Source organism: Mycteria americana, chromosome 8, assembly GCF_035582795.1.
Source record: "Mycteria americana isolate JAX WOST 10 ecotype Jacksonville Zoo and Gardens chromosome 8, USCA_MyAme_1.0, whole genome shotgun sequence".
Classification (NCBI taxonomy): Eukaryota; Metazoa; Chordata; class Aves; order Ciconiiformes; family Ciconiidae; genus Mycteria; species Mycteria americana.
Genome location: NC_134372.1, coordinates 28,016,626 through 28,044,262, shown reverse-complemented (window position 1 = coordinate 28,044,262; position 27,637 = coordinate 28,016,626). Strand labels below are relative to the sequence as shown.

Sequence of the window (27,637 nt, the reverse complement as noted above, 5' to 3'; positions counted from 1 at the left end):
CTCATATCCAGTACTCATTTTGGGTGCCAATGGGTCACAGCCACCCGCCTGTGGCATCTCCTCTGCCTCCAGAGCAGCTGAAAACCGCAGGACTGTTCATGCAAGGCTGTACATTAAGGAGATACTGGCAACCCTACAGGGCACCGATCTGCTCCGCACCCTGGAGACTGAGCCCAGAAGTCTCTGGCCTCCGCTCTTGCTCTGGCCTAAATTCTGGCGTGGTGTAAGATCAGCTGGAGTGGGACAATGGGCAGGTGTCCCGACACCCACCTCCAGCATCCCAGAGCTGTTCTGAACTGACCCCCATGATTTAAGAGCTTGTCCCTGGTGTGTCTCAGAAGTAGTGCCCATGGAAACAGAGGGGCCAGTCACCCCACCTGCCCAGCCTGAGACCTGCAGGAAAGGCTCTTTCCAAAGCTCCTGCATTACTGAAGGTGATGTCAAGAGAGATCTCTGTGTCGTTTCCCACCTGACTGCTCATGGTCAGGGAGGCACTGAGAAATGGCGGGGCAGCTTCACCCCTCTTGTTCCCTGCACACTGCAAAAGGACACCAGCAGGGCAGTGCTGGCAGAATTGGTCGCGCCCAGGGCTTGGGGAGCCTGTGTGAGCACGGGGGTCTCTGAGCCCCTCTGGGCTGCACAGGCAGGGACAAGGAGCTGCACAGAACAAATTTAATTTCCTGGACCTTCAGACAACCCGGCTTTTTAGGTTAGCTGCTCCAATACGTTTAGTGGTCAGTCCAGACTTCCCACGTGAACTCTCCTTACACCTGGCCTCCAGCCACCAAGAAATTCAGCTTCCAACATAGGATCGCAGGATAATTTCAGTTCACAGGGGACCTCTGAAGGTCGTCTTGTCCAACCTCCTGCTCAAAGATGGGTGAGCTATGAGGGTCATGCTATGAGGGTCAGCACGCTGGCACAGCTCACATACCTGATGCTTCTTGTTCTCAGAGCTCATGGTTAGGGGTTTGTAAGTGATCTTGTAGGGCTTGTTTTGTTGATTGGCCTCTAGATGGAAAAATTCTGGCCCCTTCCAGTGTTCCCCCTCAATGACAGGTTGCACGGTCCAGGCCTCATTGCCTGGGTTGGACAGGAGGATGGTCTGGCTGTGCTTCTCGCGCACATTGCATGTAAAAGTCAGCGCCTGCAACAGAGGAGCACAGAGGCTGCTTGGTCATACCAAGGAATCCTTACCACTCACACTCTGACTACCTCTATGCACAGGGAGCAGCTTTTCCTTGTCATGTGCAAAATTTCCATCTGAGCCATAGCTTTTTGTGTAAATCAAGTTGTCGGTTCTTAGAGAAAGGAGAGGAATGAGTCTTTCACATGCTGGGTGAAGGGGGCTGCCACCTCCCAAGGAGGGGAGAAAGAAAATGGGAAGTCCTGGAAGGATCTCTCTCCTGTCAAGGATAAGACCTGCAGCCACACAGCCCCTTCGTGGGCAGGCTGAAGAGCAGCTCTGGGCTCTCTTTTGGGAGCAAGAGCCAAGACCCCACAGCTGCACCCTCCTGCAATGCCCGTGAGGGCCAGGAGTCCTCCACGCTGCATCCCTGTGCCCCAGGAGCTGAATGCAGATGCCTTACCCACTCCTAGTGCTGAATGCCATCCCCTGCCCCGACAGGGAGGAAAAGCATGGCTGCAGGTGCAATACTGTGGGTATAGCTGGGTGGCTCTGTGGGGAGAGTCTCACAAAAGCCCTGCAGGGTGTCCCCACAGCAAGGGTGCTGCAGTGCAGAGCCAGGACAACTGAGGTGCTTCGCTGGAGGAGCATCACCTTTAACAGGGGAGGAAGGCAATTACAGGGCTCAGAAATTTTGGGAATCCTGCCCAGTGGTTTTCTCAGCTCTCAGGCAGGATGATAGGCAGGAGTGAGTCTATGCACATAAATATCTTCCAGTCCCTGCCCTGGGAGAGATGTGCTGCAAATGGTGAGGTAAGGGGGGGACCCATCCTATCTCCGCTCCAGTTACCTCTTTGGTCACAGAGGTCTCCATGCAGCATCCTGCCAGCGTAAGCCGGAGTGGCTCACTGCCCTGGATGAAACACTGCAGGCCCTCGTACTGGATAGCATGGCTCAGCTTAGAGGGGTGGAAGGTCACAACGAAGGGGACATCCATTCCTGGGGAGATGTAACCCTTTGTGGGGCTGATGGAGAAATCTGGCTTGAAGCTCTCGATGTCCCACTTAAACCTTGCCAAGGAAAGCACAAGGACAGGAAGGAAGGATTAGCAACTGGGAGGCTGCAAATGCAGTGTGCTGTTTCTATGCCTCTTGTGGGCTTTTCCACCAGATCTCAGGCATGACGCTGAGCCACCTGGCAATAAGGCTTCAGGTTGGGCAGGACTCAGCTGCACCCATCTGTAAACAAGCTTTTGGTTTTATCCCTTGCTAACTTCCAGGGCCTGACTGCACAGCCTTGGCTGCACGACTCTCCACTAGGATGGAAAAGCAGAGGGGAACTATCTGGGCAAGCTACAGCTCCATCCAACCCTCATCCAAGCTCTCAGCCCTCAGAGAGGACAGGGTTCTGCATTACTTGACTCCTATGTCGCCCGTGTTCTGCATGATGATGCGCTGTGATGTGTAGCTCTGCTGCACCACCGCTCCAAAGCTGAGGTGTTCCTGGTCCAAGCTCACATGGATGCCCTGGCAGGAGCCCTGCACCATGAAGAGGGAGCGCACCAGGCCGTTGCACTCCAACACCACTTCTTCGGTGAACTGCTGGATGCGGCACTTTGGGGAGAAGGTCACCTCTACTTTACAGGTATCTCCTTTGGGCTTCAGACTTAGTCTGCTGGTAGGGTTCAAGCAGAGAACCTGCCCAAAGAAATGAGTGGAAACTACTTCATCTGGCAACTGAGCTGTGAATCCTCCATTGCTAGAGTCAGAGAAGAGTCTTCCAATTCCTGTTCTGTCCCCACCAACATTGCCCCAATCCCACTCATTCCCTGATATGCATTCCTAGGTACCAAAGGTGTTTTCCTGCGATGTGTCCATCTGGCCATGGCGAGTTGAACTACGTCTTCTAAAGTAATTTCATGTAAACTCCAAGACAGCTGTAACTCCTGGTCTTTAAAGATTCATTTATCCTCCTTTCCTTTCCATATCTAAAATACACGGCCACATCCTAACGTATCTGTCTAAAACAGGTTAGAGGAATTGTGCCTACTTCTCACTTCTGGCTATTAGGGGAGTCCTGACACCTAGCTCAGATGAGGCATTCACATTGAAAGTATCTGCTGGTAGAGCAGTCCCACTAGGGAGGACAGCACAGCATACAGGCAGCCAGGACAGCATACAATTGTAATTAGCTACTAGCTCTCACCCAGAGCAGCTCATAGCTACCTGCAGGCACACCAAAGTGCTCTCCAGGGAAGGAAGGGGCCTTACCCCAGCTTCTTGCAGCTCTGGCGTGGTGGACATGAGACTGAGCTTAAAAGTGAGAGGGGCAGCACTGTTGTTTGCTATGGTGACAACCTTCTTCACTGTCTGTCCGATGGAGAGGGCTCCTAGCTTCACCACCTTTCCTTGTGGTTCCAGAACATCAACCTGAGACAGGAGGGATTAATATAAAGTGAAAGGAAAGAAGGAGAAAAGGTTTTCTGCCACCCTTGTGGCAGAAAAACCAAAACATGGTAGGCTGGGGAAGAGATGAAGAAAATGAGAGAGAAAGCCATGCTGGCTGCCTGCCACCTGGCGTTTTAGGATTTGGATTTCATCTCACCTTCATTTCCGTGCCCCTTCCTCGGACCTCAACAGCCTGCTGGCAAAGACCATTGATTTCAAAAGGGATGAGCTCATGGTAAGACACAGCCTCTCTGGGACAGAAAGTGATGGGCACCTCCACTGTCCCTCCTGGGTGTAGGACGTACCCTGGGAAGTCCACCTCCAGGTGCGCGGTGCTAGTGAACAAGCAGTTCAAACTGGCAGAAAGCACAGAAAAGAGGAGCAGAGGTGTCACAAGTCTGTGTGTGCTCAGACAACATCATCAGGGCTATTTGGGGCTCTCCTGTCTCCTCTCCCTGCACCTATCTTCAGGATTTCACCCACAGTGGTCATGAGGACATGGAGCAGGCATGTGCTAAGCAAGGGCCGAAGGAGTGTGCGGAGAAGGCCTACCTCACATCCTTGTCTGCCTTATTCTGGATGATGAGCGTCTGACGGGCAGGCAGCATCCCAGCGTGGTAGATGAAGCAGGCTCCAAAGTTGACTCTGGTGGTGGAGAAGTGGACAGTGGGCACTACCACGGTGGCTAGGAATACGCAAGTAAACGTGGGACCCTTGCTGATCTGGTGGGGTGAAAGACAGCGTGAGCCAGCTGAAGAGATGGGAATTACAACTGCAAACACCAGAGACCGCTAAGGAAGAGGATGGGGGACAGCTGGCTGCAGTAACAATAACAGAAAATAAGTCCAAAGGACCCCAGAATGGAAATAGAAGGTGGAAGGCTTGGGCTGAGAGGGAGAGGTTTTTGGAGAGTCACATCCCTGCTTTGTGCAGCCACATGGCTGGCAAGACCATTCTGAGCTGTGGGACCAGACTCAGGAGGGGCCTGGCAAGGAGAAACAGCTCCATTCCTGTGCACATCTAGACACCCCCCCCCTCCAAATTAGGGGTAGAGAGAGCCTGGGGGATACGTCCTGCCACAAAAGCGCTTCCCAAAGTGGTCCTGGATAAGCACTTATTAAAATATTCCATTTAGAAGCTGTCAGGCTCTTTATTTCAGCAGCAGGAGCCTCTTTGCCTCATTCAGGCTCTTTAGTGATGGAGCTCACCTGTAGCTCCAGGCTCCTGCTGCCAAGCTGCTGTGTAAGGAAGGCAAAGGTCCTGTATTGAGCACTGGTGCCTCACCTGCAGTGTCAGCTCTACATCCTTTAAAGAGCACATCTTCTGTGGGTGAAAAGCCAGCTGGGTCTTTGCTTTCCCCTCCACTCGCACGGCGCCCGTCCGAGGGGTGATGGTAAGGACCTGTTTATGGGCTGCAGGGCCACTCAGTTCCCACGAGAAGGTGAAATTGAACTTGCTGTTATTGTGGATGCTGAAGATGCGCTTGATGTTCTCATTTAGCTGTACCTGTGGGGAGAAGGTGACGAGGACTAGGGGTTGGAGCACATGCAAAGTGTCAGCTGGCCCAGCAGGTGCTCCTTCCTAATGTGCTCCTGCATCTTTCACATTCAGCTAATGACCTGTGTGAAAAATCAACCTCCCTCCCTCTAGAGACCCATAAATGAAGAAAAACATTCCCTCTTGTTCAAGTGTATCTGCAGAGCTCCTGGTGAAGGCCCAATCTTGCATGGCTTCATGGGGCAAACGTTTCAGGGAACTGCTCACCTCCTTGAAATCAATGACGTTGATCTCCTGTGCGCTTAGCTCAGTGACATGGCCATCACTGTCCTCACACCTGACAGACACGTTCATGCTATAGCCAGTGGCCTTGATATTCAAGGAGAGGGGCTGGGTCTTGCTCTTGACATCGCACTTGAGGTTGAAGACCGCCTCTCCTTCTAGTGTTGGTGTGAAGAAGACTGTAATGGGAAACCTGGGGAGAGAAGACCCCATTTACTCCATTCACTGTCTCTTAGCTTTCTTGGCCCCACATTGCCTGCTCTATGGGAGAGCAGCTGTGCAATGGCTGTGGCGAGATCCCAGGCCTGGGAGAAACCAAGAGCAGCACTCTGCCCTTCCAGGACCTTCCACTATGGAGCAAGCCTTGGTGAGAACTGTTTAGGGTATGATGATCCCATGCAATGAAATGGCAGAGGATACAACAACAAGGCAGCAAACCCTGAGCTAACGCTGACCTTACTACCCTGCCCATGTGCTACAGGGCAGCATTTGGTTGAGACCCCACTTCTGTCCCAAACACAGAGGAGGGCACTCAGAGACCCCCAATCTCTCTGATCTATATGACAAGAGTAACATCCTCTTTGCAAACAGGAATCATCCAGTTCCCGTGACAGCAGTACAACATGGGCACCACCAAACTACCTCTTTGTAATTTTTGTGGGTAATTTCTGGGTACGTTATCAAACACAACCAAACTACAGAGATTTAAGGAACTACCACTTCTCAGGTGAGCCACAGTAACTGATATAGGACACTCTCTTATCTTGTACCCCATGGCAAGCCAAAATTCAGCATCGTTTTAGCCACAGCAAAGCTGCCTGGAGCTAATGCATTCTCCTTACACCCAGGCAGGCTATGAGTGGGCACAGGGACATCCACGGTGGATCAGCAGATGAGCTAGTGACCCGTTACACTGCTTGAACTCATGATCATTTCTGACAGCAAGTCATGGCTGCAGTTTACAAGAGAAGAACATCCATTTTCTGACAGGTGATCCTGCAAAACACAGCTAGTTGTGTAAGTCCGTTGCTGTCCTCCATGATAGGCTTAAATGCTGCCTGCAGCATGCTTGTGTGCTTTGCTGCTCTTGGTGGCTTGGCACAGACCATGCATGGTGGGCTCTGTCACTAAAGGAACACAGGAAAGAGAGAAGACCTTGCACACTTAAGGCTGCTGGCTCGGGATCACAAGGTTAAAACCTCCAACATGCTTTTGTCATCAAAACTAGAAGATCCAAAGCCTGAATTTCTCCAGGAACGAGGCCTAGAAGACTGGGGTAACCCAGACACAGCCACTTTATGGAGAAATCTGCAGTTTCATGGTGTCCTCACTGGGAAAGAACGAAACAAGGCAGATGTATGCTGTTGCTGAGAGTCACCTGGTGACTGCAGAGGGGAGAAAGTGTCAAAAGCAAAATGACAGTGCAACGTCTGGCATGCAGGAGAGGGAACCTGGCCTGTAAGACCTGTTACCTTGAAAGAGGAGCGATGGAGCCTTCCAAGGGCTCTATTTTCACAGAGGCGTTGCATCCCTCTGAGAAGAGAGAGCTTTGTCTGAAAGCAAAGCTGAAGGCTTCCTTCTCACTGTTGATCATATAGATAGTCTGGTGTACCTCATGCCCTGGGGAGAGGACAAAGCAGCTGCTGAAAACTTTTTTTCCTCTGGCCACTGGGCCACACCACTGCCCACTGCACTCCTGCCTGCCGGCTGAGCCCCACAGGCAATTTGTAGCGAGGACCATTGCCTGCAGCACGGCACGCTCAAAATGCCAACATGGAAACATGCTTCTGACCCCCCCGACTCCCCTGCATCACCCCCAAATCCCCTCTTGGAAACAGCCTCAACCACATGCCATGTCCCTGACACATGCCTTCCTCCCTTCCCCTTCCTCTCCCTTGTACACTTGGGTGCCAGGAGCTGGATAATCTGCTCACAAGAGCCCATTTCCATTTCCAGCTTCCTCGTTGGAGCCTGCTGGAACAACAGGACTGCTGGATGCCTGGAGCTGTCCATATCTGAGTGTGTAAGGTATATCCACGGTGCTCACCAATTAACAGCAAGTGGAAGTTCAGGTGGGATCTGTCCAGAGTCACTAGTGGGTCAGTGGCATTGCCCACCAACAGGAATGGGACTGAAATGCTCTGCTCAGGGATTGTAAAAACCCAGAATGATTCTGTGATGTCCAGGTGCCGGGGGATGAATTCAAACTTGATCTGGGGGAGAAAGAGGCGAATGAAGGAAAGTTGCTGCCCTTGGCAGGGGAAGGGGAGGGGAATGCAGGCTGTACCACTGAGAAACCCCAGGAAGCTCCATCTTATGTTGCTGCCAGCTCAGAGAGAGGCTGCTGTGCCACTTACAGCCCAAAAGCATGGCAGACATGGGTACAGCGTGAGAACAGGGTCATCTGCCAGTTCATTTACGCTGTAGTCAAATGTTTTCATGGTCTTGGCTAAAGCTCAGAGGGAGATGGGACACTCAGTAAGTGCAGGCATAGCCGGTGTCAAACTGGCATACACGTGACCCACCTTCTTCATTTTCTGCACCCACCTCTGCTTTCTTCCTTGGCTGGATCTGACCTCTCTCTGTGAGGCAGAAGAAAGCCACCTGTTCTGGTGGGGCTTCAGGGTCTTGGCAAGTCCACTGGAAGGAATACGCGGAACGGGTTGGGTTCATAACCATGAAGGTCCTGGGCACACAAAGCAGAAAGGACTACTAAGGTGACATTGGGATGTTAATGACTCTGTCCTGTAGCAGACATCAGGCACTGCCAGTCCTGGACCAAGTTATTAACCATCTGGAACGAGTTATTTGGTATAGGGGAACAACACTTGGAGCACAAACATTTCACCTGCTTTCCAAGGGCCCTGTTTGTTTCCCAGGTGGCTACAGATTAAAGGCTATCAGCAAAGAAATTAGCAAGGATATAGCCAAACTCTTGTATGCTGAAATGGTAAGATTGAGTGAAAATGGTAAAATCAAGTCCATTAAGACTCCTTTGGAAGATGGTACACTCTGTTGTGGTTGCAGCCTTCACCAACCATGTCTGACTGGTATCTCAAAGGAGCTAGCATGTGCCGAGGATGCTCTTCAAAGGGACAAAGGTTGTACTGGCCATATTGCACAGGCTGGGGATACGTGGTCCTCCCAGACTGACCCATACCTTATTGAAGAAAGGGACAAAGAGAACAAAAAATTGGCCAGTTGGTTTTCCATGACCAGCTTGTTCCAGCCCCGAAATAGACTGGTGACCAAGTGTCAGCAGATCACAGACAAGGTACAGCTGTGCCTTGGGGTTTGGAAGAGTAGCTGGAGAGGTCTCCGGTTAAGGGGGATGACTAGGAGACCATCAACAGGAGAAGCCATGCCCGCACCTACCTGCTGTTCCTGCTGCACACTCCAATTGCTGCAAACTCAATCACTCTTGTGTTGAGATCGAACATTGCCCCCTTTGGACCCTGCAACTCTGGGTTGCGCTTTTTTGCAGTGATGTAGTCAGAGTCTTCCAGTTCAAAGTGGCAGGTTGGCATCAGGCTTCTCCCCTTCACAACCACCTCTGGGCCCTTCTGATTTGGTTTCAGGTTAGGAATACTAGGAAGAAAGGGACTGGTATTAGCCAGACTAATGTTTCCAGACAGCCAGATGCTTGCCTGCCTCCTTGTACAGCACAGAGTGTTGCATCCTCTCTCCGTGCAAGCACTGATCAGCAAATTAAACAGAATTGCACTCCCTGCCACGGAGGCAGTGGAGGTGAAATGGCAGAAACATGAACAGTTACGTGTCTAGAGACCAACTGGAGTACACAGGTTTCTATGTAGATAAGGAGGCTGTGCTTGTCTGATAAGGAAGCATAGCTAGGGACTAGCTGGCCCCTTGACAGCTTTTCTGGATATCTCATTACAGATTTTGCAGCCCTCCAGGAGCTTAGTATTTTATACAATGTCTTTTCCCAGTGTCTCCATACCTGCTTCTACCAAAGCCAGATGATCATCTTTCTTTGCTCCTGTATGTTCATTGTTTCTGCTGCCTCTCTGGGGCTGGCTGTCCCCAGGTCCGCACTCCCACCCACCCCAGTGAGAGGTATTACCACGACTATCCATCAGTAGCATGAGTTGAAAAGTGAGCAAGCCTGGACATTTCCTACCTGCAGAGCATACGGCTCTCAAAGTCCCCCATGGACACCGGAGAGAACTTCATCTGGAAGAGCTGCTCCTGGCCAGCAGGGATGGTGCCACTGCAGGGCTCGACAGAGAACAGTGGGGTGGCACTGACAGCGTTCAGAGACGAGCTCAGGGAGGAAGACACATGCTCCAGAGCACGTCCCAGCTGGCTTGAACAACAGCTAGACTGGAGCTTCACAGAGGCACCAGAAGTGGAGGAGAGGAAATCCCCTGCGGTAAGGAAGAGATTAGCAGGATATCTTCTTTCAAGGAGAAAATCCTCTGTTCCCAGCAACTCTGCTTCCTGCTGCAGGTGGACAGAAGGAAGCTGGGATGCACTTGGAGCATCCCTGGCCAAGCACTTTCAGGAAGACTCCCCCCGATGAAGAACAAAGAGAGCAGTCAGGTTGCTTTTTGCTTTTCTGTGTTACTGCTTGCTAAATTGTCCCCAGAAAGTCCTGGGGACAGGTGTGAAAATGAGAACAGACAGGAGGGAGAACTGAGGGTGGGAGACAGCAAATACAGTGAAAAGGCCCAGCAGAGATCCAGGGAACTGCTTAAATCAAAACACACCACTGAACATCAATCCGTACTAGATGCTCAAATGACAGCCAGGAAGGCTATGTCTATTAGCAAATTAAATGGGCCCAGGAGTTGCTTCACTCCATACTGTTAAACTCTCTCCATCTCCACAACTGAGTAGCTTGATGCAAACTTATCCTGCAGAACGGTTTCTGGCCAGTGTTCATTCCCAAACCATATCCAGGAACTAACAATAGAAATGTCTGTGTTACAGCATCTGGGAAAATTTCTGGGTGCTGTTTCACATCCCAGTACAGCCAGCCTCAGAGCTTAGCATTAAGGACAGTGTTAAGTCCTGCTCCCCTGTTGCCTACAGAACTGAATTTTGCTTGCTATGCATGGCTTTGGGGAACAGCGCTGCTCCGTCTTTCACATCCCTTCCTTCCTTCCTCTTTCTCAGGCTTTCATAACTGACGACCAGACAGCTAATGGCACAGCCCAGCAGACTGGCTTCAGCACAAGTGTGCCCTGTGCCAGGGAAAAGCCAACACCAGGACCCACAAGGGAGGGAGTTAAACACATTCAGAGTGTCAGGGACTTTGGTTGAGGTCTCCTGTCTTGACCATCAGGCAAGCTGCCTATGCTAAGAAACAAGGCCTGACAGCTCTCCTCACTCCTGTTCCTGATGAGACCTCTTGGACACACAGCCCTGTTTGCCCGCAGAACCACACTGCTCCCAAGGAGACCGTGCACTCAGGCACCAACACATTACTGCAGGTTAATGAGTCACTGCCCTGCCCTCCGATGGCTGCTGTGAGCAGGATCTCCGCCTGCAGCAAACACTCCTGTGCCTGAGTTACGAGGGTTAATTTTAGACAGTGACTTTGCATTTGCCCTGGACTGGGGAATTGCACACAGACAGTGACTGCAGGTCAGCTAAATCATTGTTACAGCATCAATTTTCCCAGTCTCAGAGACTTCCCAAAGAGGTGCCTTGATGTTCCCGTTCCCCTTCCCAGTCCTGACCCACCAGGTGGCTCTCCCCTGATCCAGGCTCAGCTCCTGCACAGAGCACAAGTGTCAGAGCAAGCATAGGAGGGTCTGAAAGGCAGAGAGGGTGCAGCAAGGAGAAAGTCTCCAGGTGCAGCTGGGAAGATGCTGATGAAAGTGGAAGACTGGACAGTGATGAAAAAGCAATTCACATTTTGGGGTGAAGTGGCATGGTCTTCTCCCCAAGCCCTCTGCTACCAACCAAAACACGCCGGGCACCTCCAGCTGCCAGAGAGCTAGTGCCTTACCATCCAGACTGGGCGGGAGCAGCTCCTCAGTATGGCTCACTGCCCTTTTATCCTCCACAGCCGCCATCCAGGTGTACTCCAGGGCCACATTCCCTGTATTGGACAGCTGGAAACTGAAAAGCAAGGAGGAGGAATAAAAAGTCCAATAAATACAAAGCAAGTAGGGAAGTACCACTGTATGGTGGGCTCCTGGCACCCCTTTCTTTATGCTGAGTAGCATCTTCTTCCCCAGACAACTCTGCCATGCCTAGATCACTGCCCTGGGCTGCCCCAAGACAAAGTGTTTCAAAATTTGGAAGTCAGAGGAAAGGGCAGACATGGTGCCCAGGAGACCTAATCCAAGGGTCTTATTCTGGTCTTCATGTCTCAGTTTGACATTATTTTGACTGCAAACTCGTCCTCAAGCGGATGAAGACAGGCAATATGCAATGAGAGCAAAACCATAGCTGTTCTCAGCAGAAAGCACTGCAGAATTGAACCACTCCTGGCATGTCTTGGCAGGATGGCAGCCACCATCTCCTGCTTGGCTTTGTGTGCAGATATATGGGCCCCAGCACCCAGCCAGGACTCAGAAAGGATGAAACAATAAATTGTTTAAAGGGATGAACAGCAGGTGAGACTGAATGTAAAGCCCTAGAAGGGACTCAAGTCCACATGTGGGAGATCTCCAGGCCCTGGGATGTGCCAGATTATGTGTGGAAGCTGAAACCTCAGACCCAGCAGGCAGCAGCACCCCCCTCCAAGGCTGACTGGCCCATTAGAAATTAGAAGAGGTTTATTAAGTGGCCAAGCAATGAGCATGTCAGTGTAACCTCTGCCAGCACAGGACCATGAGTAGAAGGAAAAGGAGAGGCCACTGGAGAGCACAGTGTGGCTCTGGGGAAGCAGACACTGGGTCAGTCCTGGGCAAAGTCAGCCCCGACTTGCAGGTCCCTGCCTGGCCTCCAGCACTCACGTGAATGTCCTCGTCTGGAAGAGCAAGGTCTCCTTGAACTGAATCATGTCCGTATCCAGCTTGAACTCGGCATAGTCAACGACAGCACTGAGGTGAAGCTCCACCTCACGGCTGCTCTTCTCCAGGACAGTGTGAGCTGGTTCTGGGTCTGTCTCGATCACCTCCAAACAGGAGAGGGAAGAATCACTGAGCAGAGCCCAGAAAGCCAGACCGAGCAGGGAGTCTTTCAGCCTCCAAAATCAGCCACATTATAAGGGCTAGGAAGGAGCATTCCCATTTATTTCCCTAGAAAGATGACAACATTTGACCCTTCCTCTACAGTATTTGTTTCTACCTACTGATCAAAGCAATCATCACCATGACTGCAAATACACCCATGGGGACTGTGGCCAGCTATCAGTCCCTGTGTTTCAACCCTGTAGAGCGTCTGACCTTTTTCCTGGCTCCCTATAAATCCAGCAAGCCTCTAAATTAGGATTAAGTTCCTCTGCTGGAGCTCTGTGGATGAAGAACCCCAAGAATGAACAAACCTAGAAAGCACCTTTTCCTTCTTGTCTTAGGAGAAAGTGCTTTCCAGATGTCTCGTGTGGGGCAACAGCCATGCTGGCGGGGGCTGGGGCTGGGCATTTTGGGATGGGAACAAACTCACTAGGAAAGTGTCCGACTGCTGATGTTCTGATGGGGAACAAGTTTGGTTTACAGGTCTTACAATGGTTCAGAAACTAGGAAAGAACCATCACCCAAGATAAGCGTGTTTGGCAATAACGATAGTAAAAGCAAGAGTTCCTGGAGATGATACTTCTCCGGACTCCTGCATGACTGCTACACAGTGCCTGGACTGCCCATAATGAGATATCCCACACGATATAGACACCACAACCAAAATCTCTGGTATCAGTGTAGACAGAGCTCAGAGCTCACCCACAATGTGCTGGTGGGCTAGTCAGCACACATAGAAGAATATTAGCATTGCTCTCCACTTCAAAACAAGAGACAGAGTGCAGTGGATTTAACTCCTTGTTGGTGAAAAGGTACTGAATCAGATGAAGAGATTTTAACACCATAAAATGTGTCATCATAAAATGTGACCTCCCATTCAACACAGGCTGCAACACTTCAGCTTTTGGCAGAGATCAATAGTTTGCATGTGGCTAAACATCTCTTGTCAAAAAGACTTTCCCATATTGTGTGAGCGTATCAGGACACCATGCATCCACCCCTCCCCTAAAACATGCTGCTCGTTAACGTCACAGATGGATTAAATGTCAGGAGGAAGCAGGAGCTTCTTAACCAGCAGAGATGGCTATCTGCTGCCATCAGCAGCTCTTTTTGTAGAAGCCAGGTTAGCTTTTGCTGCTACCCTTCTTACCTTCTTCTTGACAGGCCACATGGCTGCTGGGCCTCTCGTGGCATCCACCCACTTGACAGTGCGCAGCCGGTCATCCCAGTCGGTAACCTGCTCTGGTGGCACCTGGAAGGCAATCCTAGCCACCTTACACTTCACAGGGTGCATTTTGAAGGCGACCGTAACATCCGATTTCAAGGTTACTGTGATGTCCTTAGCACAGCCAGCATGGAGGTGTCCCACCTAGGGAGAACCAGAGAGCTGAGACTAAACTGGAATCACTGGCAAGGGCAGGACTGACAGCAAATGGATTGATGTGGTGAGCAGCCGTGCCAGGAATCTGCATCTTACTGTGCATTTACCCAAGGTTTGATAGAGAAAAGTACAAACAAAAGATGCCACCTCCCATAACACAAAGCCTTTTCTGTGGGGCAGACAGCCCTGCCCCAGAAAAGCCAGGGATTGCATCTCCTACGTAGCACTGGAATGGGTTCTCACCAGTATGTGGTGACTCCCTGCTAGCTCCTGGCAGGGCTTGAGCAGGGCAGGAAGAGCCATCCAAGCTCACCTTGGGGGAGAAGTGAAACGGGGTGCCTGCCAGCCACTCAAACCGCATCACCTCCACCCTGCTGCGATTGGTGATCGTGAAGGTCACGGGGTAGGGTGTCCCAATGTGACAGTCCCCAAACTGGATGTGATCCACTCTGGCAGCTGTTAAGAATGAGAGCAAGGGATCTCAGTGTGCAGTGAGGTCCATCCGCCCCCCTCACATGCAGACACATGTATGTCCAACTCCCTTCCTTGCTTCAAGCCTTCCTCCCTCTGGGAGATGCAGTTCCCCATCCTACTGCTTTCAGAGATATACCCTGACACATCCCTAAACACATGGCTGTGTCTGTGCAGAGGGACATGCAGTGCAGCATGCATTGCCTCTGTGCACATGGCAGGCACGCTCACAGACCACCAGGTGTCTGGTGGGTGACAGCACAGGCCTGGTTATATAGAGGACAAAAATTATCATACATGGTTTTCACCTCCATAGTATACCATGGGCTGGCAAGACCTCCTTTTAGAGATACTCAGCTGAATGCTGGTATCTCTGACCCTTCCTTGCTAGCCTGCAAGCTTCTCCCTTGACAGAGGATCTTCCCTTGTGTTCTCAAGTGTGGCTACTCTTCAGGCTACAAAAGGCAACTGTCCACTAAGCCTGGACCACACCTGCACTGGCACAGAGTGAGCAGAAATGCATACTTCCCTGTTCCTTGCTCCACCTTGGCAGCCTCTCCTCTCTTACCCTCAATTATGTCTTCCTCCAAATTGCCCTCAGTGTTCTCCTCCTTGCTGTCTGCCACTAGTCCATGGATGTTATCTAGCGTGAAGTCATCCTCGTAGCCTTCACCCACCAGCTGAATGTTGGTCTCTTCATAGGGGTTGTCCACCACTGACAGGTGGATCTTCCCTTCCACACGTTGGGCCAGGGTGGGTTTGAAAAGCACGTCAAACTCTGCTAATTCCCCATGATGCAGGACCAGGGAAGCAGTGTGGGGCTTCCTCTCTGCACAGCAACGGAAATCAGAGACAAGTCATATAGCTGTACAGAGGAAGTATTTCCATGGGGTATAAGAGGAATAAGAAGTTGAAACCCATCTATCTCTAAGCACAGGTTCTCCCACCACTGGTTCCAGACCCTCCTCCTATATTCACAAGACCATGACACTACCATGCATATCACTGCTTAAGTGTCTTAACCTCAGGTTAACACCCAGCTTTCACTCAAACTGCATCCAGCCAGCTCCCACCACATGTAAAGTGGAGTCAAAGAGTGGTTTTGGTTTTTGTTGGCTGGCTATGGGCTCAAGGGCTGCCTCTGTTCAGGCTGGTAACTCCCCACAAGCAGCAGAGACTTCAGATGGTCCATTCAAGTACTGACAGTTCCCCACAACTCAACCCACCGTGTCCAGAAGAACAGAAAAACTTCCTACAACTTGCTAGGAGGAATCCCTGCAAAGAGTCCACATGAAAAACTAGGGGTACAGAGAGCCCCAGGAAAGAAACTATGTTTAACATCTGGCTGCTGCTTGGCCAAGCCAAGAGCAAGGCACACATTTTCTCTGTGTGGATGACCACACTTCGTGGTTAATGAATTTACCTTCTCCAGGAGAGTCCTCCTTCATGCCCGCAGCTTGATAGATGCAGTGTGTGGTGGCCCTGGCTTTCAAGAAGAAAGCTCCCCCTTCATCCAACAGGTCTATCATCAGCTGAGAAAAGGGAACACAGAGCACGACCACACTGGTGTGGGTACAGGATGGCATGTGGATCGACACCGTACTGCAGCTGGTCCAGCATGCTTCCCCGCTTCAAACACAGCTCTTAGCACAAAGTTTAAGTGAAAGCAGACGGAAAAAAAAAGTGTTCAGAGGCATTGGGATATAATTAAAATATAACCAAACAGGACAGAAAGTACTAAAAATAATGAGCAGAATGTAATTAAACTACAACTGAGTTTAATTAAAATGTAGTAGAATGTGATCAAATACAATCTAATGTAACTAGGACCTCACACATTCCCACATGAGAACCAAAGCGTGAGAAGAGAGATGGGGAAAAATACCCCATCGACTTTCTTGTGTTGTGTTGAACCGAAAAGGACAGACTGCTCAGAAATTCACATTTCCAAGAACACCACCATTCCTGGAAAGTAGAAGTCAGTCATTTGCTTAAAAAGAGTCTCTGAGACCCATTCCCATGCAGTTCACTGAGGCACAGAGTGGAAAGGGTAACTGGCATAAAACCCAAGGGTAGGTCAAGACTAGCAAAGACAGCAGCAGTGGTTGCAAAGGAGACGGAGATAAAGGTGAAGGGCTGATGGAACTTTCCTAGAGGGATCTGGCTGAGAAATGAGACTCTTCCCACTGGTTTGCCAAAGCATCTTCCAGAAAGTCAGAGAGGGTTATTCTCCTGCGACGGAGTGGCTCTGAGCACAAAGAAAGGGTTTCGTTTGGTGTTCAATTGCATGCATAGAGTAGCAGTGCGTCTGTGCATCTCTGCCATGTTTTCTGGCACCTTTCCTCCATGACACAAGGACTTGTTCCCAGACCAGAGCATTCCCTGAGTGGGTCCTCACCTGGACAGGTACGATGCCACCATTATGAAGGACCAGAGGGAGTTTTTCTGAATCACCCAGCAACAGCTTCTTGAAGAGGAGCAGAGGGTTTCCTCTCTTATTCTGAAGGACTGGGCGCAGGACTGTCACCCAAGGCAGATTCCCGTCTCCACTGATATCGAAGGTCAGGCTTTGTGCTTTAATTGCTGCAGGGCTGCAGGAGAGGCAGAGGAGAAATCATTACAGCTGGTACTAACCCATTTCTCACTTGCCAAGCAATGAAGTGAGTGCCACCTGCTGCATTTTCCCTGGCTGGTGTTCCTGTACCCCATGATACAGCTTGCCCTCACCCCTCTCTTCCCAGTCCAATCAGGGCCATTCACAAGAGGAATCTGCTCTGAAGAGCCAGAGCCTTCCAGAATAACAATTAAAACTCATTTCACTTAATCGAATCATGCAGTACAGCAGGTAAATAATGAGGCAACAGGTGAGACATGACAAATTCACTGGCTGCGGTGATGTGAGACATATGCAAAAAGCACAAGCACAGCATGAAAATAAAAACAAGAAGGGAGAAGTAAATAAATAACACCATCAGTAAAGATTATTTCCACGGACACTAAAACAGGAGTTGCTTATTAGGGCAGAAAGCTGACTTATCTTGTCCCAGTTCAGCAACTAAAGGGTTGGGGAAGAGCAGGTCATAGCCCCCATACAAACACAGGTCCCAGGACAGAGGCACTGGGCTCCTCTTTCATAAGAGGTCCAATCGCTCCTTAACATAAAATATCTTAATATACCCCAGGTAATCATATAGGATCATCTCATTTTAACATAAACAAGGAGGAAATAACGCATGCTGACTTGCTGGCACAGAAACCTCTTCATCTAACCCTCTGTCCTTGGAAAGCCCCAGCTCAGCTGTTGCACATCTCCATTTCGTTCTGACTCAATAAATTCCAGTTGGCTACCTAATGTTGCACTGTCTTCATAGTCACTCATATAGGCTAAACTATGACCCTTATTTTTCTGCTCTGCTATATCTAGTAGTTACTGCCTCCTGTATTATCTAATGCTAAGTACTCTACCTAAGGCTACTGAAAGCATTAGGGTTAACAAGACGCCTAAGTCCTCCCAGAGCTACCAGCTATCAGAAAGGTCCCCCCCGCCAAGATTTCACAGGGTGAGTTACCTTCCCTGGACATCAAGGGAAGCCTCAAAAGCGCACTGGTAGTTCTGCATTGTTTGTGGAGTGAAGGTCACTGTAGCAAAGGCGTGGGAGTGGCTGGGCACGCACATCCGAATGGGATCCACCTCGAAAATGTCGCTAATGCGGCTGTTAAGCTTGGAGGAACCCAGAAAGCAGTGTTAGGAAGAAACATCCTTCAAAGTGATGCAGTCTTATTCATATTTGCACCATGGGGAACAGCCCCAGACAGCGTGTCTTTCTTCCTGCTTCCCTGGACAGGCTCTTTCCATCTCAGGGGTGACTCCAAAGTGGTGCTGACCTTGCACACGGAGCTGCCATAAAGCCCAGGAGTGCAAAAGCTTGCTTTGAGCACTGGGCAGCCACCCCAGCATACATGGGAGGCAAAGACTGCAGGGAAAATTCTGCAAGTAACCTAGAACTGGCCTTTGAAGAGGAGGAAAAGACCAGGGAGCCTGAGGAAATGGTCTGCTTTGAGCCCTGGCACATCAGTCCAGTAAAAGTCCCCCCTCTGAGTGTGCTTCCAAGAGATGTTCAGAAAAGTTCAGGTCTCCCACCAAAGACCTAGAGGGGTGAGCCAAAATCTTGCCTGAGACATGCTGAATTCAACCCAGCTGTCAGCCCAGCATTGCTGCTCTCCTGTATAGTTTGACCTGCACTGAGCTGGAATAGTCTGGGCAAGAGGAAGCAATGAATCTGGAGAACAAGGCAGGCTATCACACAGCCTTTAAAGAGCAAAAGTCACCTTGGCCTCTTGTTCTTACCTTACCAGGGATGGGTTTGATGGAGAGGACCACATCACAGGGGACTTTGTCCACATTGCGGATCTTGAAGCGAGCTGTGGCCCGATGCCCAACCAGAACATTGGTGAAGATAAACTTGTTCTCATCCGTGATGAACACGCCCCTGTCTTGCACTGTCTGTAGGATCTGGCAGAGGTTGATGTTGCTGCAGATTCGATGCTCCTCAAAGATGGACTCTATGTCGTCAACCACAAATGCTGTAAGCAGACCAGAGGGAGGGCTGAGGATGGAGAAGCCTTCCTGCTGAATTTATTTGGACCCTGTTGGCCTCTCAGAAGGCTTGATAAGCCCTTTCTGCCCAGGTCACTGCAAAACCCAAGCTTGGGTGGGAGAGTTGGCTGTGAGGATGGAGCTCAGTCACCCTCAGTCCTCAATACCCAAAGGGCATTGCTTTACTTTTATCCTTCCATGCATCCCTCCCAGCCTCTCGCCACTGGCAGACTTCAAAAAGGACTGGAACCTCTCTATCTAAGGTGTAAGGGTGCCTCTCTATCTAAGCAGTAAGTTTAGGTGCTGATCAGCAGCAGGTCTGGCCATGGGAACCTGTGGATGGGGCATACCTGGGAGGCAGGACTCAGCAAACAGGGTATAGGGGATGCCAAGGGGATTGTCCTTGGGGTCTCTGTCACTGATATCGATGGACAGGTGCTCCTTGCATGTCCCCAGTGGCTCTGCGTAGCAATCCACCATGATCATCTGCTGGCCCCCAGGAGGGATGGAGCCGAAGCCAGGGTACACCGTGAACATGCCTACAGTGAAGCGAGCCTGCAGAAAGAGTCCCAGGAGAGGCTGATGTCTAACAGCCTTACCTTGAGCATCCCCAGCAAGGAGAATGCCACTCCTTGGCCTCCAGCTGGGCCCAACCCCCAGTCCCAGGGCAGGGAGGGATGACTCCATGGCCCAAAGGCAGCCCCAGGATGAAATGAACAAGCCAGAAGGAGCTGCAGGACTGTCCTGAGTGGCACAGAGAAAAGAGTTTGGGTGTAAAGGGTGAAGGTGGTAGCTGGGATCCTTCAACCTCCAGGGGTAAAACAGGAGAGCAGAAACAACTGTGAGAAATGACGGGAGAGAAGAGAGGGGACTGGGAAGAAGAAAAAGCAAGGTCATCTGATATCTATGAACTGGGAGTTCAAACAGGGACATTTCTGCATCTGTGGTATTCACAGACCTATTTTGGCTAGCAGCTACCAAACACAGGACGTGGTCCCCTCTCTTGACCCCACAACCCCAGGTCTGAGCCAGAGCATGGGACTGTCAGTGGGACTGAGCAGCTCCTGCCTCTGCTTGTGGCTGGGAGATGATGGACTTCCATCATGCAGACCATATCCCATCCTGTGGTGATGAGCCCCCAGCCTGGGCACAGAGGCATCCTCCCACACCACCTGCAGTGGCACATGTTGGGGAGCAGCAGCCACCCACCTGCATGAAGGGGTTTGCATCCTTTTGCAGCGAGTGCTTGCTTTGCTTGACTGAGGGAGTCATTTTGCTTAAGTTTTCACTCTCATGGGAGTGGGCAGATTTCATTTGATGTGCACTGAGAGGAGAAAGCAGAAAACATCCGTCATGCTGAGCTCCCCCTGCCTTTCTCTGAGGCCAAAGCTGGCCTTCCTCCCCATGGAGGAAAGCCTTCCTGCTCCTGGATGGCTGCCTGCAGCACCTATTGCTGCATCTTATGGATAGATTAGCTATATCACCAGCTTTGTCCTACGCATGGGGATACTGAGGCATTTTTCTGCTCCCTGTTCACAAGCCAGTGACGCAAATAGACAATAACCTGTCACACAGCAGCCATGCTGAGGTGCCTCCTCAGGCAGAAAGGGTGGTGCTGGTCTTCTCTCACCTTTTCCTTCGCAATACAGGTGCATCCTGGTCTGCTCGGTAGATGAGGAATTTAAAGTCAAGGATGCCTTCATTCTCCAGCATGAAGGTGCAGGTTTTCCTAGTGCCATTCATCATGGCACCAAAGTTGATGAGCGAGGCAGGGTAAATGCTGTACTTGCTGAACACAGCTTTCGCTGACACCCTCACTGGGATGATGGCGATGGTCTCGCCTCCTTCACAGATGCTGGGCTCAATCACCTGCAACCGGAGGAGGGGTTGGTAAATACAGCAAAGAGGCCAGCCTCTCTCTCTATCCCCCTGACCCCATCCCAGGTCCCCATCAGCTCACCCTCCCTGTTTAAATGCCTCCTGCAGAGCCAGATTTTCAGCTCCACTTAGGAAGCATCACAAATGGTTTCTGAAAGACTTTGTTGTATATATATGACAGAGGATTCCCCAGCTAAAGCCTTCCTTCCAGAAGACATGTCCTGCTCACGCTCCCGAGACATAGTGTGCTAACAATGCCTGGCCCAGGCAGCACACCTGGCAGTGCAGGATGGGTTTGTCATCAATATTCATTTCCATCTTGGGGTGGAAGAGCAGCTGGACCTGCACAGGGCGCTCGGAGACAGTCAGCACGCCCTTCTGCGGCTGGATAGTGAAGTGGGATGCCAAGTCGGGTATGTTGGTATCTGCGCTTTCCAGCTTGAAACTGGGGAGGAAGGGAAGGAATGAAGACGTCTGCAGTTAAAAGTACAGGTGCCACCAGCACAGCCAGGACTTTGCATAGGACCATAAAAAAAAAATAAAAGGGAAAGAGTCCAGCTCTGCTTGGGGAATCCCAGATCTTGACACAGAGTGCAGACAATCACAAGTGTTGCAAGCTAACCTTGACACCGAATTTTTTCATTCCCTCCTTTAAAGAGTCTCATAAAGAGAAATGAGCTGACCCTCAAAGAAAGAAAATGAATCTCAGCAGTGAGTGGCTTAAATTTCAGGGTCCCTCCTTCTGGTTCCTGCTGAGCTGTGAAGAACTGCTAGTGTGTGGCTGGATTCTCTATTAAAATATTTGAGATTAGAGAGCCCAGGTTTTGTATTTATCTAGACCATGAGGTAGCCAGCATGGGAACAGGTTCTAGCCAAGGACAGAAGGAGAATGCAGGCCTGGACAGATGGTGGCACCATGCATTCACAGACCAGGCAGCTGGACCCACCTGTACACAGTCTCGTACTTCCCTTTGTTCTTCAGAGTCAGCACTTGCTTTGCATCATCCAGGACCTTAAGGATTCCAAAGTCCACACTGCCATCTGTACCTGCAGAAAACCCACAGAGCGAGGTAAGAAATGGTGAATGGTGAGCTGCTGCAGACTACGCCAAGTGACAAGATACACATTTGGAGTTCTCAGGAGCCACAAAACCCTTCTCAGCAAGTTTCCATTCTTGGAAGTTTTGTCTAGCTACTTTTCTGACCTTTCTCTTCTTGCTCAGAGAATATCTGCAGGCTTTAGCAGTTAAGGAGCTCGGTTTCCATCTCCTTGCTTCTAAGCACAGATCCAACTTTATGGACCATACCGAGCCTTCAGGAGTTACCAACTGCTTGTTCACCTCACTGTTGTTTCAAAGCCCCCAAATCAATCTGCACATGAAGTTGCACACTTCAAAGTTCAGAGGTGAGAGACTCAAGGCTGTCTGTGCCCTGACAGTGCTTCACGCAGTTTGCACAATATATGCTTTATGTATCCATGCCATGCTTGCATGCTATCCTGTCCCCTCCCAAGTGCTTTGGTTGCACATCTGCCAAGGCAATGCAATGCACCTGGACTACTTTGTTTTGGGGACATCCACTGACCTTTAGAAATGCTGATGCTCAGAGCAACATCATAGGCCTCTGCAAGGATTTGGATATTTTCAATCTGAACAATCCCCAGGACGTTTTCTGCATCTGAAACCTGAGGCAGCAAGAAACAAACACTGCTTAGACCATTCTTCTAAATTCTTCTGGTAGACAGCATGAGTCCTTGTCTCTGCCAGCTGCCTCCACTATGGCCTCCCCTGCTTGACAAGCATTTGTGGACTCCCAAGCTTTCCTAACCTGTTCATCTCACGGGCTGACCCAGCGGGATTCTGCTCCAGTGAGAAACCCTGTCAGCCCAACTCTGCACTCCTACAGGAGGGAACACTGCTGCTAAAGTACCCTGGGAGGCACAGTGATGTAAGGTGTCCCAGACCAGGTGGCATGGACAATCAACCCTCACCTCTTCAGTCACCCAGCATCCTCACTGAAATACAGCCCCTAAACCATGGGGAACAAAATCCCAGGGCGAGAGTTTGTTGCTTGACGTTAAGAGCCCCAGACAGACTCTAGGATGGGTGCAGGGAGCACGCTGAAGTCTGGACAACCAAACAACAGCATTCAACCATGCACAGCAGCAAGGTGGTTGTAATATGGGCTCAGGATGCAGCCTCATAACCCAGGTGTAAGCCTCGCAGAGGCAGCGGCTGGTTATCTGAGGTGACGTGGATGCTCAGGGATGTACCGCGTATTCTGTCGAACCCAGTCTGAGGCAGCAGAAGTTGGGGTCATAGCACCCTTATGTCCGTCAGGCACATCTCTTCCTGACTCCACAATGTACTTGCCCGATGAAGCTCAGCTACAAGAGCACCCTAGCAGTCCCTAAGTTTCCAAACCATTATCCTTCAGTGAGAGTCCCTTGCTGCTAAGGGCCTGCCCCCCACCAGCAATGCGGATAGAAAGTAATCTCATGAAGGCTCATCCTTTTGCCCTCTTTGCAGGGTATCCTTTCAAGCACAGACTCCATCCCTAGGAGCACAGGGCTGATGACTCTGCCCTGCTCTGCCAGAGATGGGACAGTCCCCCTCACCTCTAGTCGGATCATCTTCTTAATGCTTAGAGCCTTTGTGGCCTTGAAATATACATGCACGCCAAACTCCGTGCGGGGACCAACGATGCCCTCAACTTGTGACACGGAGAAGTCCTCGCCAAGGTTTTCCAGCCCACTGAGCCGCCAGGCCATGGGCAGTGGGGTGCTGTTTCGCAGGACCAGGGTCTTGCTGTCCCTCCTGTAGAGACAGGAAGACACTCAGCACTGGTTGCTCGACAGTCATGCTAGCCTTGCAACTGAATGCAACTTGGAGCAGCCCTATCCATGCATATGAAACCATAGTTAAATGTTTTCTCTATGTCACAAGCCTAAGAGGTGAGGTCCTTGGGGGAGAGCTTGGTGTTAGAAGTGTATCCAACAGAAGGGAGATAAAGAGGAGCAACTGGACTGCTTTCTGAACCAGCAGATAAGATACAAATGCGTCGAGATGCTCATCACACAGCATTGCTGGGGGGCTATGGAGCTCATGGCTGTTACAAGATATTGAAGCCAGTGAGGAATGGTGAGCAAGAGACCGGGAATTGCTGGGAGAAAGAGGGATGCTAGCCCAGCCTTCAATCTGAGTGGTCACAGAGCCAGCAAGAGAAGCTGAAGGGGAACTTGCTGAGAGCTCTTGTCCCTGGCAGAGTGGCTGTGGGATGACTGACCTGTGCAGGAGCAGCTTGTCGAAATGCACCTGTTTGGGGCTGACCCCCAGCTCCACCTGCACCCCCTGGCAGCACAGGTGGAAAACCACTGGCTCTGGGTTCTCCTGAATGCAGCAGATGAGGTTGTCTTCCACGAGACCAGCTGAAGTGGGGTATGCCCAAATGCTCAGCTCCTAGTGCCGTCCCCGCAAAAAGAAATACAGAAGAACATTCAGTGAACAGGAGGAACAGCTTCTGGGCACTCCTACCGGTGCCTGCCCTACCTGCCTGTCCCCTACCTGCTTCTCGTTAGGTTTCAGGCTCATGCTGGGAGGGTCTAAGAGGAACGTGTCCGCTTTGAGATCGTGCTCAAAGAAGAAATGCACCTCTGCTTCCAAGGGGGTGACATTGAGGATGGTTATCTTCTCGCAGTTGCTGGGATAGTGCAGTGCCTTGTACCTGTCCACAAAAGGGGAAAAGGCTGCAGAGGAGACCCTGGGACCATCATCTTTATCACACATCGAGGAAAGCACTGTGCCCTGGCAGCAGGAGGCTGCACTGGAACACCATGGTCTAACAAGCAGGCTAAGAAAAAGGATCACTTTCAGGGGCATGCTGCATGGGATGTGTGTTCATCCTTGCATTACTTTGATGTCTGCCCCTATAGCTGGTGCCTCCATCCCAGAAGCGTGACGATGCACAGACCACTTAAATAAAGACCGTTTTACAAAATATAAATTCAAAGGCACCTGGAAAAATAAAAGTATGCCAAGCACACGGGTTCTTTTCCCTTCTTTGATGGGTTTCCTTCCCTGCAGGGTATAAAGAAATGCTTTTGAAAAGAGTTTTAAAAATAGTTTAGCTTATCTCTTTCAAAAAAGTAATGAGATTGCCTTGTATTTCATGGGTTAGCTCCAAATCTCAGGGAAGGAAATAGAAAGGATTAATTCCCAAGAGGAATGCTAAATTTAACAAATGTCCCTTCTCTCAGGTGTGGAACAGAATTTGCAGTTAAAGGGTTAAAAAAGCAAACAGAAACCTGAGACCATTCATCAGCCTGGCTAAAGTTCCTCTTTTGTTTTTTAAACTGTTTTGATTTAATTTCCTTGGGTTGTCAAAATACCACTAGCTCTCCAGAGCTCCCACTAAGACAAGAACTTAATTTCTAATATTAAAAAAAAAAAAAAAAAAAGCAATGTTAAAAATAGAAATATGCCAGCAGCTACAATGACAACTTTTTCAGGCAGACTTTACCCAGCAGTGAGGATCAGAAAAATGTAAATCCCATTTTTATTCCTCTGCAGGTTCCCCCCCAACACACACACTGGCAGGTCAAATCATAAAGTCTTACTAATATTACAGATTAATGAATGGTTTACAAAACCATCAGGAGAATAATTGCTCGTTCAGTCTACCCGTAGAACTCAAAGCACTTCAAAAAAGCACCATAAAGTTCATTTTATAGGTGGTGAAGCTTACATGTGGAAGGGGGACACAAGTTGCCCCAAGTCACCTTCAAGCTGGAAGCAGCAACGTGGCTCTGGCCACCAAGGCACCCATCGGGTAGGAAGATTATCTCTATCTCTCCCCAGCTCCTCCAAGACTCACATGCCTGTTATCTGCTCAAGTTCACAGATCCATGGCCATTCAACCCCGTCTATCTCCCAGGTCTCTGCCTAAGCCTGCCCTGAATTGTGCCACTGGGACAGCATGTCTCCAAGCATATCCATGAAAGCACAAGGCCCTGGACATCCCATCCCAACATCTCACTGAGCAGGCAGCACATGAGGATGCTCACTCGGGCTGGGGAGCACGTACCAGTCTCTTGACTTCCCACACAGCAGTGGTCCAAAGTGGAATACACCCGTGTTCATTACATACTGCTTGAAGATGATGTCATCATCCGCCTTGCTCTTCCTCCAGTGACGAAACACCAGGCTGGGGAGAAAAAACACGGAATGAGGAGCTGTGAGATGCTCTAAGTAGAAAACCTGGTCAGAAAGCCATAACCCTTATTGGTGGCTGAAGTACCAGTACTGGTTCCCAGCTCCAAGCATGGGAAAAGATGCTGGGCTGCTCAGGCAGCACGCTCTGCCCGAGCCAGAAGGTCACAGGGGTACAAGGGACAGCCCTGGCTCTGAGTTTAGGGGAAGGCAGTGTGGGAGGCTCCCATGGGCCAGCCTTACCGTGGGTCCTGGCTGATGGTGGGATACAGGCAGGTGCCCCTGCAGCGCAGCTGGTACAGACGGTTTGTCCCCAGGACCTCAAAATGCAGCGTCTGATCAAACTGGCCCAACACTGTGGAGCTGAAGTGAACCTTCAGTTTCACCTCGCCACGGGCAGGCACTATCCACCGGCAGCTGCTCAGCCTGGCAATTAAAGAGGAGGCTTCACACATCGCTAACGAGCAAACGTGACAAGGAGGAGGCTCATAGACTCGCCATCCCATGGAGGCACCAGCAGAGGGGCCCTCAGAGCTGGGGATGATGGACCTCGTTTGGCAAGATGGCCATGAAGCAGAGGGATCACCTCCTCCCTCACAGCTCACCTGACGGATCTCCCTGGGGATGGGACCATGTCCGCACCACTTCGGTCCACCTTGGGGGGATGTGTGGGTCCTCCTGTGCCCAGCACCTGGAGACCTCGCCTGCCCCGGCTAGAGCTCCGCTTCTCCCTCGCAGCCTCCCGGCTGCCTGCAGCTTTCTCCTTCCTTGACTGGCCCCTGGTTGGGGTGACCTGCTGCTCTGACATCTTTGCACCAAGGGGAGAGAGAAAAGGGAGAGAGGTGAGCCCTGCCCTGAGACATCCCCATCCTGGAAAGGAAGCTGCGTGTCTGTTAACAAACAGGAGAGAGAATAAATAAGTAACCAGCACCTACTGGTTTCATGTCTGCCCAGGGACTTGGTCTTCCTTACTGGACTTTGTTTTGCCTATGACACCTCTCCTCACCCAGGACCCTCTCCTTGCCCAGGACCCTCTCTTCAAGGGAAGTTAAGGGTTTAGGTGATTTTTTTTCTCTCACCTTACAGAACTGCCCTATGTCTCAAGCAGAGCTGTCTCTTTTGGACAGACAAAAGAGATGCCTGCAGACACAGGACCCCATCATGTCTTCACTGCCCTTCCCAGTGACCCTTCTCCATCCTCCCCCCTCATCATGCCTCCATCCAGCCTGGCCCCTGCCCTGGCACCTTCACTGCGGGCACGATGGGGGCATCCACGAGACTTTCGGTATTCTTCTTTTCATCTTCCACAGCGGCACCTTCTGGCACAACAAAGACGAAGTGCTTGAGGGCTTCTCCTGCTGCAGGGGCCATTCGCTTCTCTGGGTAGCGGATCACAGAGTAAAAAGCAGTAGGGGGAATGGGAGGCCCTGAGGGACCCAGTCCCAGGCCATCCAGGATCTAAAGCATAAGAGAAAACCTTGTTTATACTCCCATCACCTTCATCCTCACACTCCTTCCTTAAAGGCACTGAGCTTTTGGCAATGTTTTTTTGTTTTTATATGGAGTACAATCTTTTTTATGCCCAGTGGGGTGGGCAGGCT

General features: G+C 50.6%; 1 protein-coding gene across 1 annotated transcript in view; it reads right to left on the bottom strand.

Annotated features, from left to right (window-relative positions):
• Window positions 1-27,637, bottom strand: part of HYDIN (HYDIN axonemal central pair apparatus protein) — a 148,253-nt gene that overhangs the window by 3,579 nt on the left and 117,037 nt on the right. The window contains exons 45-79 of the mRNA XM_075511037.1: window positions 27,282-27,494; window positions 26,642-26,844; window positions 26,280-26,462; window positions 25,912-26,031; window positions 24,393-24,552; window positions 24,115-24,287; window positions 23,447-23,645; window positions 22,414-22,513; window positions 21,778-21,877; window positions 21,107-21,275; window positions 20,583-20,821; window positions 20,162-20,276; window positions 19,303-19,507; window positions 18,704-18,939; window positions 17,925-18,076; window positions 16,754-16,946; window positions 15,779-15,887; window positions 14,924-15,184; window positions 14,198-14,340; window positions 13,654-13,872; window positions 12,285-12,445; window positions 11,330-11,442; window positions 9,494-9,740; window positions 8,728-8,940; window positions 7,900-8,038; window positions 7,400-7,565; window positions 6,825-6,972; window positions 5,338-5,545; window positions 4,858-5,079; window positions 4,126-4,295; window positions 3,731-3,929; window positions 3,397-3,555; window positions 2,543-2,823; window positions 1,977-2,196; window positions 935-1,147 (exon numbers count right to left, since the gene is read on the bottom strand). Coding sequence (XP_075367152.1) covers window positions 935-1,147; window positions 1,977-2,196; window positions 2,543-2,823; window positions 3,397-3,555; window positions 3,731-3,929; window positions 4,126-4,295; window positions 4,858-5,079; window positions 5,338-5,545; window positions 6,825-6,972; window positions 7,400-7,565; window positions 7,900-8,038; window positions 8,728-8,940; window positions 9,494-9,740; window positions 11,330-11,442; window positions 12,285-12,445; window positions 13,654-13,872; window positions 14,198-14,340; window positions 14,924-15,184; window positions 15,779-15,887; window positions 16,754-16,946; window positions 17,925-18,076; window positions 18,704-18,939; window positions 19,303-19,507; window positions 20,162-20,276; window positions 20,583-20,821; window positions 21,107-21,275; window positions 21,778-21,877; window positions 22,414-22,513; window positions 23,447-23,645; window positions 24,115-24,287; window positions 24,393-24,552; window positions 25,912-26,031; window positions 26,280-26,462; window positions 26,642-26,844; window positions 27,282-27,494 — 6,351 coding nt within the window. The remainder of the gene's footprint in view (window positions 1-934; window positions 1,148-1,976; window positions 2,197-2,542; window positions 2,824-3,396; window positions 3,556-3,730; window positions 3,930-4,125; window positions 4,296-4,857; window positions 5,080-5,337; window positions 5,546-6,824; window positions 6,973-7,399; window positions 7,566-7,899; window positions 8,039-8,727; window positions 8,941-9,493; window positions 9,741-11,329; window positions 11,443-12,284; window positions 12,446-13,653; window positions 13,873-14,197; window positions 14,341-14,923; window positions 15,185-15,778; window positions 15,888-16,753; window positions 16,947-17,924; window positions 18,077-18,703; window positions 18,940-19,302; window positions 19,508-20,161; window positions 20,277-20,582; window positions 20,822-21,106; window positions 21,276-21,777; window positions 21,878-22,413; window positions 22,514-23,446; window positions 23,646-24,114; window positions 24,288-24,392; window positions 24,553-25,911; window positions 26,032-26,279; window positions 26,463-26,641; window positions 26,845-27,281; window positions 27,495-27,637) is intronic.